This window comes from Coregonus lavaretus (assembly GCF_964263955.1).
Source record: "Coregonus lavaretus genome assembly, chromosome: 6".
Lineage (NCBI taxonomy): Eukaryota > Metazoa > Chordata > Actinopteri > Salmoniformes > Salmonidae > Coregonus > Coregonus lavaretus.
Genome location: NC_139993.1, coordinates 4,747,606 through 4,764,545, shown reverse-complemented (window position 1 = coordinate 4,764,545; position 16,940 = coordinate 4,747,606). Strand labels below are relative to the sequence as shown.

The 16,940-nt window shown below is 46.5% G+C and overlaps 2 protein-coding genes across 2 annotated transcripts; one reads left to right on the top strand and one right to left on the bottom strand.

The window, feature by feature from the left end:
* Positions 1-794: 794 nt before the first annotated feature.
* On the top strand, positions 795-6,895 carry LOC311130525 (keratin, type I cytoskeletal 13-like; the record flags this gene model as incomplete). Its single annotated transcript, XM_084163287.1, has 7 exons — positions 795-1,148; positions 1,813-1,895; positions 4,041-4,197; positions 5,109-5,270; positions 5,554-5,679; positions 6,376-6,607; positions 6,819-6,895. The coding sequence occupies 7 exons, from the start codon at positions 795-797 to the stop codon at positions 6,893-6,895; spliced, it is 1,191 nt and encodes a 396-aa protein (XP_084019413.1).
* A 154-nt stretch (positions 6,896-7,049) lies between these two features.
* Positions 7,050-11,280, bottom strand: LOC311130519 (keratin, type I cytoskeletal 13-like). The gene is made up of 7 exons (XM_084163280.1): positions 10,648-11,280; positions 10,009-10,091; positions 9,525-9,681; positions 9,126-9,287; positions 8,861-8,986; positions 8,314-8,534; positions 7,050-8,059 (listed from the first exon to the last, which is right to left on the bottom strand). Exons 1-7 carry the CDS (start codon positions 11,194-11,196, stop codon positions 7,855-7,857), a joined length of 1,503 nt encoding a protein of 500 aa, XP_084019406.1. The 5' UTR covers positions 11,197-11,280; the 3' UTR covers positions 7,050-7,854.
* Between the last annotated feature and the right edge of the window lie 5,660 nt (positions 11,281-16,940).

Below are 16,940 nucleotides of genomic sequence, written 5' to 3'. Positions count from 1 at the left end.
TGGAGGATGTGAGGGCTCTGGGAGTGTGGTGCCAGGAAAATAACCTCTCACTCAATGTCAACAAAACAAAGTAGATGATCGTGGACTTCAGGAAACAGCAGAGGGTGCACCCCCCTATCCACATCGACGGGACCACAGTGGAGAAGGTGAAAAGCTTCAAGTTCCTCGGCGTACACATCACTGACAAACTGAAATGGTCCACCCACACAGACAGTGTGGTGAAGAAGGTGCAATAGAGCCTCTTCAACCTCAGGAGGCTGAAGAAATTTGGCTTGGCACCTAAAACCCTCAAGCTTTAGCTTTTACCATTAGCCTAAGTAATTTTACTGGCCAACTTCACTTACTAATAAGTGGGTTAATGGGCATGAGTAAAAGTGTCACATGTTAGACTGCACTCAGTGCTTACCCCCCGCCCCCTCTCTTAACTCCATTGTGAGACGCAGAGGGACTCCAGGTAAATAAGCATAACGAGCTATTCCAGGAATGCTTGTTAAGGAACGAGAAAATGTTGAAGTGCGAGTTCCACCAGAAAATGGGGCTGACCCACACCACCCTGAAGGAGGTGTAACGGAAGGAGTTGGGAGAGAGTGAGCAGGTTGTTCACATTCTTGGGATTTCCACTGTCATCAACAAATTCCTGGCCAAGCCCACTTTCTTCCTCCTCAGGTATATAACCATGACACCAGAGTGATGCTTGTCACTGCAGATCCTTTGTCCAAGTCTGATCCAGCCAGCACCTGCTAACATACCTGTGCTAGCCAGCATCCTCCATCCTCCATCCACTATCCACCACCATGTCATTCACCTCCAGATCCTACACCTCTGCCAGGGCCCTCAGCATGTATGGGGGTGCCGGTGGCCGCGGTTCCCGCATCTCCACCTCCCAGGCTGGGGGACTCTACGACACCGCTTCCTCCAGGGGTGGCTTAGACCTGGCTGACGGCCTGGACCTCCACGTGTCAGCCAACGAGAAGGCCACCATGCAGAACCTGAACGACCGCTTGGCCTCCTACCTGGAGAAGGTGAGGCTTCTGGAGAAGGAGAACGCCGAGCTGGAGAAGAAAATCAAGGACTGGTATGCATCACGCCCGGTTATCTGCCACGACCACAGCGCCTACTTCGCCACCATTGCTGGCCTGAAAGACAAGGTAAGACGGAGAGGGAGAGGGAGAGGGGAGGGAGAGGGAGAGGGAGAGGGAGAGGGAGAGGGAGAGGGAGAGGGAGAGGGAGAGGGAGAGGGGGAAGGGTGTGTGTGTGTGTTAGAATTAAGGGTGTGTGACACCTGAAAATGTTTAATTTATTCCCAAAAGCACTTCATCATCACTGTTGATTTATTTGCTGGCTCCTCTGTGTATAGGCAGTTAGTTGTTGCATCTGTTCCTCTCTATGGGGGTGAGGAGGGAAATGTGTGTGGGATGGGGGTGTTTCAACTAAAAGGAATTCTGTCAGAGAACGTTTTTGTTCTGTTCCTTGAAGGCCAATGCAGGTTACGTACTAAAATAATGTCATTAACTACAACTTCACACATCCATATTCTTATGTCATCTTATCTGTCTATAGCTACAAACCAGATTTGCAACCAAAGTTGCGTCCCAAATGGCACGCTATTACCTAAACAGTGCACTATTTTTGACCAGAGCCCTATGGGTCCTGGTCAAAAGTAGTGCACTTTATAGGGAATAGGGTGCTATTTGGGAAACAACCCAAGTCTCATTTTTGGCAGTCCTGCTGCAGGTCACAGTCACTTGAGAATGTGCGTATAATGATGTGGGTGAAAATTAACACAGTGCCATCATGATTTCTGTTCCACAGATCAGTTTGGCATCCAGGTCCAATGCCAAGACTGTGCTGGACATCGACAATGCCAAGCTTGCTGTTGAGGACTTCAAGATGAAGTAAGGGGATACTAACTACTATGAATCATGACACACTATTTATACACTGCTCAAAAAAAAATAAAGGGAACACTTAAACAACACAATGTAACTCCAAGTCAATCACACTTCTGTGAAATCAAACTGTCCACTTAGGAAGCAACACTGATTGACAAAAAATGTCACATGCTGTTGTGCAAATGGAATAGACAACAGGTGGAAATTATAGGCAATTAGCAAGACACCCCCAATAAAGAAGTGGTTCTGCAGGTGGTGACCACAGACCACTTCTCAGTTCCTATGCTTCCTGGCTGATGTTTTGGTCACTTTTGAATGCTGGCGGTGCTTTCACTCTAGTGGTAGCATGAGACGGAGTCTACAACCCACACATGTGGCTCAGGTAGTGCAGCTCATCCAGGATGGCACATGAATGCGAGCTGTGGCAAGAAGGTTTGCTGTGTCTGTCAGCGTAGTGTCCAGAGCATGGAGGCGCTACCAGGAGACAGGCCAGTACATCAGGAGACGTGGAGGAGGCCGTAGGAGGGCAACAACCCAGCAGCAGGACCGCTACCTCCGCCTTTGTGCAAGGAGGAGCAGGAGGAGCACTGCCAGAGCCCTGCAAAATGACCTCCAGCAGGCCACAAATGTGCATGTGTCTGCTCAAACGGTCAGAAACAGACTCCATGAGGGTGGTATGAGGGCCCGACGTCCACAGGTGGGGGTTGTGCTTACAGCCCAACACCATACAGGACGTTTGGCATTTGCCAGAGAACACCAAGATTGGCAAATTCGCCACTGGCGCCCTGTGCTCTTCACAGATGAAAGCAGGTTCACACTGAGCACATGTGACAGACGTGACAGAGTCTGGAGACGCCGTGGAGAATGTTCTGCTGCCTGCAACATCCTCCAGCATGACCGGTTTGGCGGTGGGTCAGTCATGGTGTGGAGTGGCATTTCTTTGGGGGGCCGCACAGCCCTCCATGTGCTCGCCAGAGGTAGCCTGACTGCCATTAGGTACCGAGATGAGATCCTCAGACCCCTTGTGAGACCATATGCTGGTGCGGTTGGCCCTGGGTTCCTCCTAATGCAAGACAATGCTAGACCTCATGTGGCTGGAGTGTGTCAGCAGTTCCTGCAAGAGGAAGGCATTGATGCTATGGACTGGCCCGCCCGTTCCCCAGACCTGAATCCAATTGAGCACATCTGGGACATCATGTCTCGCTCCATCCACCAACGCCACGTTGCACCACAGACTGTCCAGGAGTTGGCGGATGCTTTAGTCCAGGTCTGGGAGGAGATCCCTCAGGAGACCATCCGCCACCTCATCAGGAGCATGCCCAGGCATTGTAGGGAGGTCATACAGGCACGTGGAGGCCACACACACTACTGAGCCTCATTTTGACTTGTTTTAAGGACATTACATCAAAGTTGGATCAGCCTGTAGTGTGGTTTTCCACTTTAATTTTGAGGGTGACTCCAAATCCAGACCTCCATGGGTTGATAAATTTGATTTCCATTGATAATTTTTGTGTGATTTTGTTGTCAGCACATTCAACTATGTAAAGAAAAAAGTATTTAATAAGATTATTTCATTCATTCAGATCTAGGATGTGTTGTTTAAGTGTTCCCTTAATTTTTTTGAGCAGTGTATAAAACATTTGTCTTTCACTCAAGGCTCTATACAACACACTCTGAGTAGAAGTTACCCTTTTAGACACAGAACTAGAATCAGCCTACCCAAGCTAAATCCTGTCCATAACTATTAGTGAGGAAAAGGCAAAACTGACCTTAGATCAATGACCGTGTCCAAATGCCCATACTGGCGTACTACATAATTAAACTGCATACTCATTTCGGTGTTTGATCTAGTAGAATTCACTTGTCTTTTCCGACTCACATGTTTGACAACAGCTGATAATCAGATTAAACGAGACACTGTACCAAAATGAATGAATGGCGGGAGTCAATGCAATCTCGCATTAGATGACACATTTGTAGTACTATTTTCAAATTTCACATACTATAAAACACACTATTTAGTACGCTAATAGGGGTATTCGGACACGGCCAGTGTTTAGCCATCCCTACTCGATAGACAAAGCAAAAGATTACAATTCTGAAAACAAATTGGTAGCCTGTGTGACCTTTGACCTTTGCCCTGCCCAGGTATGAGAATGAGCAGGCCATGAGGATGGCAGTGGAGGCAGACATCAGTGGTCTGAGGAGGGTCCTGGATGACATGAGCCTGGGTCGCTCTGACCTGGAGATGCATTACGAGGGTCTGAAGGACGAGCTCATCATGCTCAAGAGGAACCACCAGGAGGTAACGGATCGTTCCGGGCAACGGTTATTCATAGTACAACCACACTGTATAGCACAGGGGAGCTGTTTTTCCACAGTACACCCATTCAAAACCAAAATGCCATACCGTCATATCTTTCACTCAAGTTACGATGTCCACCAACGCCCACACGTTGTCACCTCCCTCCTCGCATCCACACCTAAAACAGATATGTACCATGGCATGTTTGTGCTAGTGAATCTGAATAGGAATGGCATGCATATGTTTACTTGTTAATACTGACCTAATAGTGCAAACAGTAGTAGAAAAATTGATTTATTATTTGCTTAGTATTCAGTGATGACATACAATAGGCCCTACATGTATTGCATTCCACTTACAGCAGCAAATAACTCACTTCAGTAGGCATCCACATGACAGTTGCTAGGTGGAAGGATATCATTGGCCACTGAGGAGTACTTAGCCCTGTTTTGCATGGGGTGTTATTGAAGCAGTTAATGTTTTGCACACAAATATGACATCTACCTAACCTCTGCTGATATCACACCAGGATTTCCTTTACACAGATGGATGGGTGTTTTTTTTTACAACACGGTTCCTCTCCCCTCCTCACACTTCCTAGTATTCTTAATTTCTTCCATTAACTCACTATTACCCTTTGTGGGACTCTTACATCCACAAACACACAAATGACAGTTCATGTATGGTGCATAATGGGTAATATCTTGACCAGTAGGAGACTGGTCAAGACTTAGTCCCTCAGGTTAGAAGTCCTCTGGTTGAAACACATGTAATCACAAGTGTGGTGCTGCACTGTAATAGCAAATACTCAGACTTATCTAAAACATTGAGACCTGTTTACTCGCCGTCAAGCTACTGTTGGTTGTTACGGTTACTAACTGCCGTTACGTCCTCTGACCTTTGACCTATAGGAGATTGCCCTGGTGAAGACCCAGGTGGGCAGCCAGGTGAATGTATCGGTGGATGCTGCCCCATCCCAGGACCTGAACGCAGCCATGACCGAGATCAGGAAGCACTACGAGTCTGTGGCTGCCAAGAACTGCAAAGAACTGGAAGCCTGGTACCAGGGCAAGGTGAGCTGAGTGACCAAGATACTACATGTAGTCATTTACCCCAAAGTGTTATTCTCTAATTCAGCTTTAGACAATGTCAGCTGCCCCAAAAAAACATGCATTCAAATGTAAAGTGTTACATTTGAAGTGTTCATTACAAAACATGTTTAAAGCATGAAGAAAGTATATTATCTGTATAGGAGGAAGTCAATGATCTATTGAAGCATGGAAATCAATTTAGAGACTGAATAAGTAGGCTCTGAGGTAAACTGTGTTGACTAATGCTGTTTTTCTACTTGTACAGCTGGCCACAGTGGAGATTGAAGTCGTGACAAACAATGAGCAGCTGGTGAGCTGCCTCACAGAGTTGAAGGAGTCCAAGAGCACCCTCCAGAGGCTTCAGATTGAACTGCAGTCCCATCTGAGCATGGTACAAGATCTCCCAGCATCCGCACCATACGCAAATCGGGTCTTTACACACACACACACTCTTACACTCTTATTCTTCTTTTTTGTTAGAAGTTTTCAGAGATGTAAGTGACCAGCATGTGGCGTTACAGCACTAATACTACAGGAATAAAAACATGCACACTAAACTGAACATAAGCCATATTGGAATTGGAAGTGAAAACCCAGGCATGGATGATAGCATGTAGGCCAGGTCTCTGCTTGTAATTATTCTGACACCCATAAATACCTTACTGACATTTTCAACTTGGCAACATGCCCACCTCATGTCTGGACTTGACCCAACATTTTTCTGGGGGTGTAGTCTATTGGAGCACCAGATTCACAACCTCTCACTCACTTTTGTACAACAGAGTTCTACAATAATAGAATATTATCCATGTGTGTAGTGCATTGGAGAGGGCACACACTCTATCCCCCTCCAACAGAAGCAAAACTGCAACAGTGTCACATACTGTGGTAGTATATCATTGGACAAGGTACCAGTATACCCACAGGGTGAAGTTTCCCTAGGTACAGATCTAAGATCAACTTCCCCTCCCCAATACTAAACTTAACCATTAGTGGGGGAGGAAATGCAAAACTGACCCAAGATCAGCATCTAGGGGCAACTTCACCCTACACCCACTAATCCCCTCCACCCCTCCTTCCCCAATAGAAATCCTCCCTGGAGGGCACCCTGGCAGACACCCAGAAGCGCTACTCTGCTCAGCTGGCAGGGCTCCAGAGCATGGTGACTAGCCTGGAGCTCCAGCTCTCCCAGCTCCACGCCAACATCGCCCACAACAAGCAGGAGTATGACATGCTGCTGGACCTCAAGACCCGGCTGGAGCTGGAGATCGCTGAGTACAGGAGGCTGCTGGATGGAGAGGAAGAGAGTTCCTCCCAAGGTAAACCATTGCATACAGCTGGCAATGTAGGCATTTGTAGACTTTATGCCAAATGCATGATCATGAGACTCATGAGACTTGGTCTTGCTTGATTTTAAGCTGAAAGCAATATACTGTATCTTCAAAACTTGAATGTTGACAATTATTCTGGACTGTATCAAAAGTGGACTAATGAAGAATAGTGGACTAATGTCAATTTTTGTCTCCCCAGTGGTTACCAAGACGATCACCGTGACCCAGACCATTGTGGATGGAAAGGTGATGGAAACCACTGAGTCTGTTAAATAAGTTGTTAACAGAACAATCAATAAAGATTATGTGGTTGAATGAGAATGGGCTGTGTTGTTTCACTTGTTTCAGAGATATTCATGCTTTATCATAGACTGACTATATCAATATGTGAGTATGGATTTCATAGCAGATACATTTTGTGTTCTCTTTTCAAATTGTTTTAAATTTTACATCTTTCAACCAAAACATGGTGACCAGCTCTACATTTGACTCTAAAAACAATCTCCATACAGTATATAACTCTGAATCTAATGTTTGAAAAACTGAGTGCTCGATTAATAGAGATAGAATTATGTAATTTTGCTGACAACTTGCAACCAGATTTCTACGATCAGCATTTCTAAAAAATATTGTCAAGTATTAAACTCTGTACAAGTTAATGTCATAAATTACACTTTTCAAGATCATACTGACAAATATACTTTCTCAAGACTATAGAATTGGCCTCACGTGCAAAATATAAAAACCTATATGATAGTCAGATGTATGGGAGCACACCAAATCAGATAAATCAAGTTGAAAGACACAGAAGACAGAATGACGGTGTCGGCAAGTCAGAGCATCTTTATTGCATTCACAATGGGGTCAGTTGTTGGTGTTCCATCCAGATGTAGTAGAACATGTTGTTCTGGAGGTGTCAACCAAACAAATAGAATTACCAGAAAAGAAATCCCCATTCAAGTCAATGTTCCATGATGGGTGTCTGAGGGGCTTTAGCCATTCTAGAGTTAACCAGAGCTGGGATAAACAAATAACACAGATAACGAAGATAGGAATTTTTCATCTGACAAAGACTTTGTATAAGTTGAAACATTGTATTTTAGGTTGCATGAATAAAGCACTGGAGAGCAGTAATTTTCCATGTGCTGGCCTCTCATTTCCTATACCCATTCTAGTAATTATATTTCTATGGTTAACCCATTGCTTGCTGCAGTGCTTGCTGTGTGTGTGGGACCTTAAGAGGTGTGTTTGGTTTCACTTGAGGAGACAACCTTGCCGTCCACCATTTCCTCTGTGACGATCACCACCTTGTGTGAGGTGGACGTGGAGGAGCTGGGGCCGGATTTGGAGGAGCTGAGGCCGGAGCTGAGGCCGGAGCTAGAGGAACTGATGTGGGAGCTTGAGGAGCTGTGGCCGGATTTCGAGGAGCTGAGGCCGAGGCTGTGAGGAAGGGAAACCCATGGTTAGCATAGTTAGCATCTATGATCTATGATCATAATAAGTATCTATTAAAGGTCACATAGCTGTAGATTCATGTCAAAAGTAACCATGGCTCATACTAAGGTCAAATTCATTTTCACTTGTTTCAATGTCCCATGTCACCCCTCTTCCCAACCCAAAAAGACGTAACACTCTCCTCCCACATCCCTGTCTGTCTTATTGGCCTCCCTCAGTCCAATCACATCCTGCCTTACCCGCTAGCCTCTCCGTCCAGCAGCCTCCTGTACTCAGCGATCTCCATCTCCAGGCGTGTCTTGATGTCCAGCAGCATCTTGTACTCCTGGCCCTGGCGTTCCATGTCGCTGCGGAGAGACATTAGCTGCTCCTCAAGACTGGTCACTTGGCTCTGGAGGCGTCCCAGCTGCATGGAGTAACGACCCTCCGTCTCCGCCAGCGTGTTCTCCAGGGAGCCTTTCTATTGGCCGAGAGAGATAGAGATGATGGGTCAAAAACAGTGGGAGTAGGTTTGGAATTTGGAATGTTTACTGTCATACTGAAAAGGTTAGCTCTAGTAATTGAATGTGTAGGCAGGTAGAGGTTAGCTATAGTAATGTAGTGGTGCCTGGCTATAACAACTTGAGGGATAGTGGACGAGACCAGGTGAAAGTGAGATACTTGAGGTTTCGTAAAGAGAATGATGAAAGAGTCAAATGTTGATTATTGAAGAAAGATGTAGAAAGTTGTGTAAGTAATGCCCCCTAAACTGTGGTCTTTGGTCAGATGTTAGTAATTACGGCTCACCATGCTGAGCTGTGACTGCAGTTCGATCTCCAGGCCCTGCAGTGTGCGACGAATCTCTGAGATCTCTGACTTGGAGGTCTGGAGAACCTCTGTGCTGGACGCCACCTCTTTGTTCAACGTCTCTGTCTGTAAAACACAATAAGTAGTCAGTCATCACAGGAACAAAACAACATTTCAACTCATGATAGAATGTGACAACGTTACCAACTAGAATTTAAGGAACATCTACACCATGAACATAGTTTAGAGGTTCTAGAGGTTCTACCTTGGTCTGGAACCAGGACTCCAGGTCGCGCTGGTTCTTGGCACTAACGGCCTCGTACTGCTCACGGATCTCAGCCATGACTCTGCTCAGGTCCTCCTGTGGTGCTGCGTCCACCTCCACGTTGATCTGTCCAGTCATCTGTGTCCTCATGGCCAGCAGCTCCTGAGGAGAAACATATAGTTGTGAGTTTAAATGATTAAGAAGTGACTAACCTCTGCCTGATGGTGACAACTTGACCTGCCCTCTGGCTTCATTATAAATGTGAACACCATTGCTTGATACAGATGTGCTTGAAAGCCAGCAATGTTTTTCTAACAAAGACCCATAGTAGGTAGACATGGTCAATAGATGTAATACATTAAGGGACTGTATGGATATGTTCCATCAGCCCACACACACCTCCTCATGGTTCTTTTTGAGATAGATGAGCTCCTCCTTCAGCCCCTCGATCTGCATCTCCAGGTCAGATCTGGCCAGGGCCATCTCGTCCATCAGCCTTTTCAGCCCGGCGATGTCTGCCTCCACCGACTGACGCATGGCCAGCTCATTCTCATACCTGAGAGATGGAGAGAGCTTAGGTCAACGAACTGCCTGAATGTGTTCCTCTGTGAGAATCGCAAGGGGTTTATAGATTCTACTATTCCATTTAGTTTTGGGAAAATAACTGAAAGTAGCACCAGGCTTCTGATATGTCTGTTGGGAGGATGTGGTTATGGTGGAGGTGGAGGGTGATGTCATTTGGTTTCCTTTTTTATAGATTCAACACAAAATAACAAAAATAAAACAGTACGAGGGTGTTTACAGATTTGGGCGTATATTCCATTTGGTTTATGGAATGCACCAGCAGTGTACTGTATATGTGGATGGTGTTGGATATACTTACTTGGTTCTGAAGTCATCTGCAGCGAGCTTTGAGTTGTCAATGCTGAGATAGATGCTTCCATTCAAGCAGGTGGCAGCCTGGATCTGAGAGGTAAAGGATGGCAAAACATTTCAGGATGGGGCATGCATAGAATTTCACACTAATGCAGTACGCACAAACTGTGAAATCACACTGTAATCATTGAGTTCTGAGTTTCAGCTGCACTGTAAATTATAGCTCATAGTAGTATTACAGGGAACCTGTTGTGTTTGTGAACATTGTAAAGCATGACACAAAGAAACAAATTGCACCTTTAGCAATCGCCTAGGGGTTCTTAAGAGAGAGGGAGGATTGGCTTCCATGATCTGCTTTATTTTCAATGCTTCAGCTGAAAATATGCATACTGTCTTTGCATCTATGTTTGGTGCAATATCTTGGTTTAATCAATTATAACAAATGTATATACTTTTGCATTGTCCAATATTCATATTCATATCACTCTTAGTAACTTGTTGGAAAAACAAGCTGATGATGTGTTCACCATGTACCTGTCCTCTCTAACAAAGCATAACAGTGTCACAATGCAGAATTTACCATTGTTTTGACATGCTGTGATGTCGTCATTGAGTGCTCTTGCCATCGAGGAGACATGTCACGTACCTTGTCCTGCAGGTCAGCGATAGTAGCGTGGAAGCCAGAGTAGTCGCGAGCGCTGGGGGAGGTCTTGCTCTCCAGGAACTGACGAATCTTCAGCTCCAGCTCGCTGTTGGCCGCCTCCAGCAAGCGCACCTTCTCCAAGTAGGTGGACAGGCGGTCGTTCAGGTTCTGCATTGTGGCCTTCTCGTTGGCCGACACATTAAAGTCGGCTCCACCGCCGCCACCACCACCCCCTCCCATGCCAAAACCATAACCGCCGCCGCCACCCCCTCCCATTCCGAAACCATAACCGCCACCACCTCCTCCGCCGCCGGAACCGAACGAGGAGCTAGAGATGCGCACCCCAGATCCTCCTGCACCTCCATACACACTGCCAGCCCTCATGGCAGTGACGCGGCCTCCTCCACCGCCACCACCACCCATCGAGGAGAAGCGGGAGGAGCCCATGCCCATACCCATTCCACCACCACCTCCAGACCTCATGGACATGGTGCCACCTCCGCCTCCACCACCACTGCTGCTGTAGGACATGCTAGATCTGGAGAAGGACATGGCTGCTGAGAGGGAGTCTGCCTGCCTGGGATGAGGAGAGAGAATGTTGTGCACGGCCCAGCCACTGTTCCCTTTTTATGCTGCACAGGGCAGAAGGAGGGAGGGAGGGAGGGTGGGATGAGGACATGGGTGGGAGAGGCAGAAGGGAGGAATAGAGAAGGGAGGAATACAGGGAGGTATTACCTCATGTAGGACAGGGCAGGGCTCCTCCACCCACTTTGACACCCTGCGGACAGATGCTAGGATGCAGAAGGAGATGGAAGAGGATAGATAGATATGTACTGTATGTGTTGATATGCAAATATTGAAAATATACTAGTGTTGTGCAACTCCACTCTCCCCCATCTCACATGACATGCTGTGACAGGTGAGCTTTGCCATGTTTCCTGAGCATATAGATTGACACACTGAATAGCTATTTACCTCTACCTGTTATGTTACCAAGACAACAAGTTGCAAAGTAACTTCACGGTACAATATGTTCTTTCGCTTGACACCCAGACAACATTCTCTCCGAACAGACCTGTCTTTGTCTCACACACTGACACTCTCCTGTCCTTTTCCTTAAACGCAATAGTCCAGCTTCATAGTTTTTGTGCATAGACTCAGGTACCATTGTCCTATGTTTCACTCAACTTTATGCATTTTACATCTACTGTGTCACGATCGTCGGATATAGAGGACCAAGGCGCAGCGTGGAAGGTGAACATACTTATTTATTAAATGATACACGAACAAAACAACAAATCGATACGTGACGTCCACAGGTGCAAAACACAAACCAACACGGAACAAGATCCCACAAACACTGTGGGAAAACCACCTGACTAAATATGGTTCCCAATCAGAGACAACCAACAACAGCTGATACTCGTTGCCTCTGATTGAGAACCACTCTGGCCAACATAGATATACAACACTAGACTAGACACAACGAGCACAAAACATAAACTCTACACACCCTGGCTCAACTTAAAAGAGTCCCTAGAGCCAGGGCGTGACAGTACCCCCCCCTAAAGGCGCGGACTGCGACCGCGCCTAAACATCACCGAACAGGGGAGGGCTGGGTGGGCATTCCTCCACGGAGGTGGTTCCAGCTCCGGGCTTGACCACCACCCTCTACTAACCCCCCCGTAGTGCCCCTGGTCTGGTCTAGCCCCACTGGCTGGAGCTGGACTGGACTTCGGTGGAGCGGATTGCTCAGGCTCCGGTGTGGAGCAGCTGACCGGTACCTGACCAGGCCCCGGTGAAACGGTCACGGGCTGGCGATACGCACCACAGGTTTGGTGCGGGGAGCAGGAACAGGCCGGACCAGGCTGGCAACGCGCACCATTGGCTTGGTGCGGGGAGCAGGAACAGGCCGGGCCGGGCTGGCGACGCGCACCACTAGCTTGGTGCGGGGAGCAGGAACAGGCCGGGCCGGGCTGGCGATGCGCACCACAGGTTTGGTGCGGGGAGCAGGAACAGGCCGGGCCGGGCTGGCGACGCGCACCATAGGCTTGGTGCGAGGGGCAGGAACAGGCCGGGCCGGGCTGGCGACGCGCACCATAGGCTTGGCGCGATGGACAGGAACAGGCCGGACCGTACTGGGAACACACACCACTGGCCTTACACGGGGATCAGGAACGGGCCGGACCGGACTGGCAACACACTTCAGTACCTCTCGCCGTGCCTCTACATTTTCCTTCCCTCTATACACCAATGGCTCCCGTAACCCGGTGGCCTTCTCTCCTCGTCCACCAACTCGCCCCTTATCTGCCTCCAGTGGCCCCGTCGTCTCTGCCATGTGCCCCCCCCCTAAACATTTCTTGGGGGTGCCCCTCGCCTGTCCGACGACTGCCCGGTTGGCGCTGCTTCTCCTCTCCTGCCTGGGCACGCTGCTTGGTCCTGTATTGGTGGGATCTTCTGTCACGATCGTCGGATATAGAGGACCAAGGCGCAGCGTGGAAGGTGAACATACTTATTTATTAAATGATACACGAACAAAACAACAAATCCATACTTGACGTCCACAGGTGCAAAACACAAACCAACACGGAACAAGATCCCACAAACACTGTGGGAAAACCACCTGACTAAATATGGTTCCCAATCAGAGACAACCAGCAACAGCTGATACTCGTTGCCTCTGATTGAGAACCACTCTGGCCAACATAGATATACAACACTAGACTAGACACAACGAGCACAAAACATAAACTCTACACACCCTGGCTAAACTTAAAAGAGTCCCTAGAGCCAGGGCGTGACATACTGTAGGAGTCTGCAGGACCGACAAAAGTAGTTTTCCCTTCCTTTTACCACTTTACAGCACCCATGGGATCAGTCATTACTCCGGGCATTGTACCCCAGGAAAACCCACCCCAGAAGGGATTAAAGTACTGTTCTTTTCCCTGAACACCTTGGCAGGGTACTTGACATCTGCAACGTGCAAGAACAAGCTATTACTTGTTTGCATATTTCCATATAACCAGAGCATTTCTTGCAGATTTTTTTTATCATGCTCCAGAGGTTGCCATTTGAGTCCCATATTTTGAATGTGGAAAAGTTGATTTGCATTTGGTTAAAGCCAAAGAGCATTGCAGCAGTTATGTTCTGATGTTAATGATTTGCAGTAGAATGGATTATTGTGACATTGGTGGAGATGTTGCCACTATATATAGCTATTGCCTTTAAGTCAACATGGTCTAATTAGAATATGTAACAAAAAAGTAACATTTAACCTTTGTAGGTAAATTGTCAGCATAGGGTGATGATTGGTTGAGATGTTGATCAATGAGATTCTAACCTATATTCACCCACTCAAAAAGACAGCCAAAAGTTTGTTGAATTCCCAATGTGTTATCACTATGCTTTCAACCATCCAAAAACACAATCAAATTCAGATTTTTGGTTTGGTTGTCACCTAAATGTGTTATAACTGCACTTTCAACCATTTAGCACAAAGTTCAAATATTTTGTGTATTTGTACAACTGAATGTGTTATCACTGTGGTTAATCTAATAGCACAACCAAATGAGCTGAATTGCAGTTGAGATTGCAATAAAAGTACATGGTGCAAGCACGGGCAGACTAGGACCAGAAATTTGGCCCTGGCATTTCGGTTTTTAAACTAAGTTCCTGCAATTCTACTTAGTTTAACATGACATCTATTGTTGGGTGTGCTATTTCATGATAATAGTTATGAAACAAATCTAGTCTAACCAATATTTGATGTTATTCAACCAAATATGTTGTAATATTGTAATATGAGTCATTATAATCTCTTATTCAGAACACCTGGGACTATCAAAGTAGCCAAATGCATTATGTTTTTTGTGCAGTTTTCAGTAAGCGAATAGCTCAATTGATGGCAACAGATTTCCCATGCAAAGTAAAGTCAAAAAACGATTTATGACTTGTGAAATCTCAGCCTCTGAATGTCATAGAACCTAAAGCATCGCAGAGATATTAGTTGTTATGCATCGGTTTATTTAATTTGTTAAGGCCTAGATTCAATCAGATCAAGGCGTTAACTGGCGATAGCAGATACCCGCATAGAGATGTTTTGGCAGTGTTGGAGGTGGAACTGCGTTGGCGCTGTCAAATCGGTGACCAGCTGCTCTTTTGATCATTGTCACAAAGCCACACGCCCCACTCTTGTTAGAAGTCCAGAACGAGTAAATGTAGGCTATATAGAAATAATTACGGTCAAATTGAAAAATCATTCAACAAAATAATGAGGATTTGTATCATCTTTATCAAGGTGTAGATTACATCTCACATTCAGGGCTGGCTCTAGCCTTTTGGGGGCCCTAAACTAGATTTGGGGGCAAAACTTTTTAGTGTCCCCCTTCTTGAAGTGGAGAGAAACATGTACGTTTAAAGCACATTTCTGCTGTTCTAAACATTTAGCAATGGGGCGAAGAGAAAAATACAATTACAATATTATTAATAATAATAATAATAATAATAATAATAATAATAATTGGGTCAGGGGGCACTAAGTGATGGCTTATGTCGCTTATGCCTGGAGCTGGCCCTGCTCACATTCCAGTGTTCGAACTTGTAAACATGGCTGCATGGGATTTCTATTAATGGGACTTACAAATGTTTGTAAGATAGTCTTCACTTTAGGCTATTGTATTACAAAGTAATATTGAATTGTGTTTGGTTGTATACACAACAAAATATCAACATATGAAGGAGATGTATCTACTGCTTAGCTAGTTTCATTTGTGCCACTGGCTCAGTCCTATAGATTTTTGGTTGAGATGGAGAAGTAAATCCAAAATACTTGTTGTCGACAAGTTAATAGGCTACTTACTGTAATGCAAAAGTGATACTGAATTGTATTTGGTTGTCAGAGCAACCAAATATCAACATTTGAATGAGATCTGTACTAATGGCTTAGTCCTATTATTTTGTTTGAGATGGAGATGTGAATCCAAAATACTTGTTGTCGACAAGTTAATAGGCTATTTACTGTAATGCAAAAGTGATACTGAATTGTATTTGGTTGTCAGAGCAACCAAATATCAACATTTGAATGAGATCTGTACTAATGGCTTAGTCCTATTATTTTGTTTGAGATGGAGATGTGAATCCAAAATACTTGTTGTCGACAAGTTAATAGGCTATTTACTGTAATGCAAAAGTGATACTGAATTGTATTTGGTTGTCAGAGCAACCAAATATCAACATTTGAATGAGATCTGTTGTCACGGTTTCGGCCGAGGCTGCTCCTCCTCCTTGTTCGGGCAGGTTTCGGCGGTCGTCGTCCCCGGAGTACTAGCTGCCACCGATCTATGTTTCATGTTCGTTTGGTTTTGTCTTGATGTTGTACACCTGTGTCTAGTTAGTCCTCATTAGTGTCCTATTTAGTTCTCGTTGTGTGTGTATGGTGTTGTGTGTGATTGCTCTTCTGTTTTGGTGTTCTGAGCTACGTACTTCCCTCTGTTGTTTGGAGAGGTTTTCGCACATGTTAGTGCGGCTTTTGTTTGACGCCTGTGTGCGCCTTTATTTCGCCTCCGGGCTTATTGTGCTCGTGTACTACGTGAATATTTCACTAAAGTCTTTTGGACTTAGCTTCTGCGTCCTGCGCTTGATTCCTGCACCACACCCACCTTCAGCACCCCTGACAGAATCACACACCTTTATAATGGAATCAGCAGGAGCAACAGTCACGCCTGAGTCGCTGGAGGAGCATGTCCGCTGCCAGGATGACCAGATCAGACAACTGGGGACCGCTCTACAGGACGTCATCAACACCCTGCACCGATGGGAGTCCAGAGGGGTACCCACACCTCCACCTACCCTGCCACCCCCATCGGCCGGTCCACCAGTCCCAGGTCCGGAACTCGCTCCCGAGGGCGTATGACGGAACAGCTGCCGGGTGTCAGGGGTTCCTCCTGCAGGTGGAGCTCTACCTGGCCACTGTACACCCGGTGCCCTCGGGACACGAGAGCGTTTCCACCCTCATCTCCTGTCTCACGGGCAAGGCGTTGGAATGGGCCAATGCCGAGTGGAGGAGGATGGACGCCACCACCATCTCCTACGCCGAGTTCTCCCGTCGCTTCAAGGCCGTGTTCGACCATCCACCTGAGGGCAAAGCGTCGGGGGAGCGTCTATTCCACCTGAGACAGGGGAGGAGGAGCGCACAGGCGTTCGCGCTGGAGTTCCGGACTCTAGCGGCAGACGCAGGGTGGAATGAACGGGCCCTCATCGACCATTTTCGATGTAGCCTACGGGAGGACGTTCAACGT

Coding starts and splice junctions, on each gene's coding strand:
- LOC311130519 (XM_084163280.1), bottom strand. CDS start 11,196: ATGTCCTTCTCCAGATCTAGCATGTCCTACAGCAGCAGTGGTGGTGGA. Junction 9,288..9,524: donor TCAAAAAGAACCATGAGGAG/GTGTGTGTGGGC, acceptor GTTTCTCCTCAG/GAGCTGCTGGCCATGAGGAC. Junction 8,060..8,313: donor CTGGACGGAGAGGCTAGCGG/GTAAGGCAGGAT, acceptor CCTTCCTCACAG/CCTCGGCCTCAGCTCCTCGA.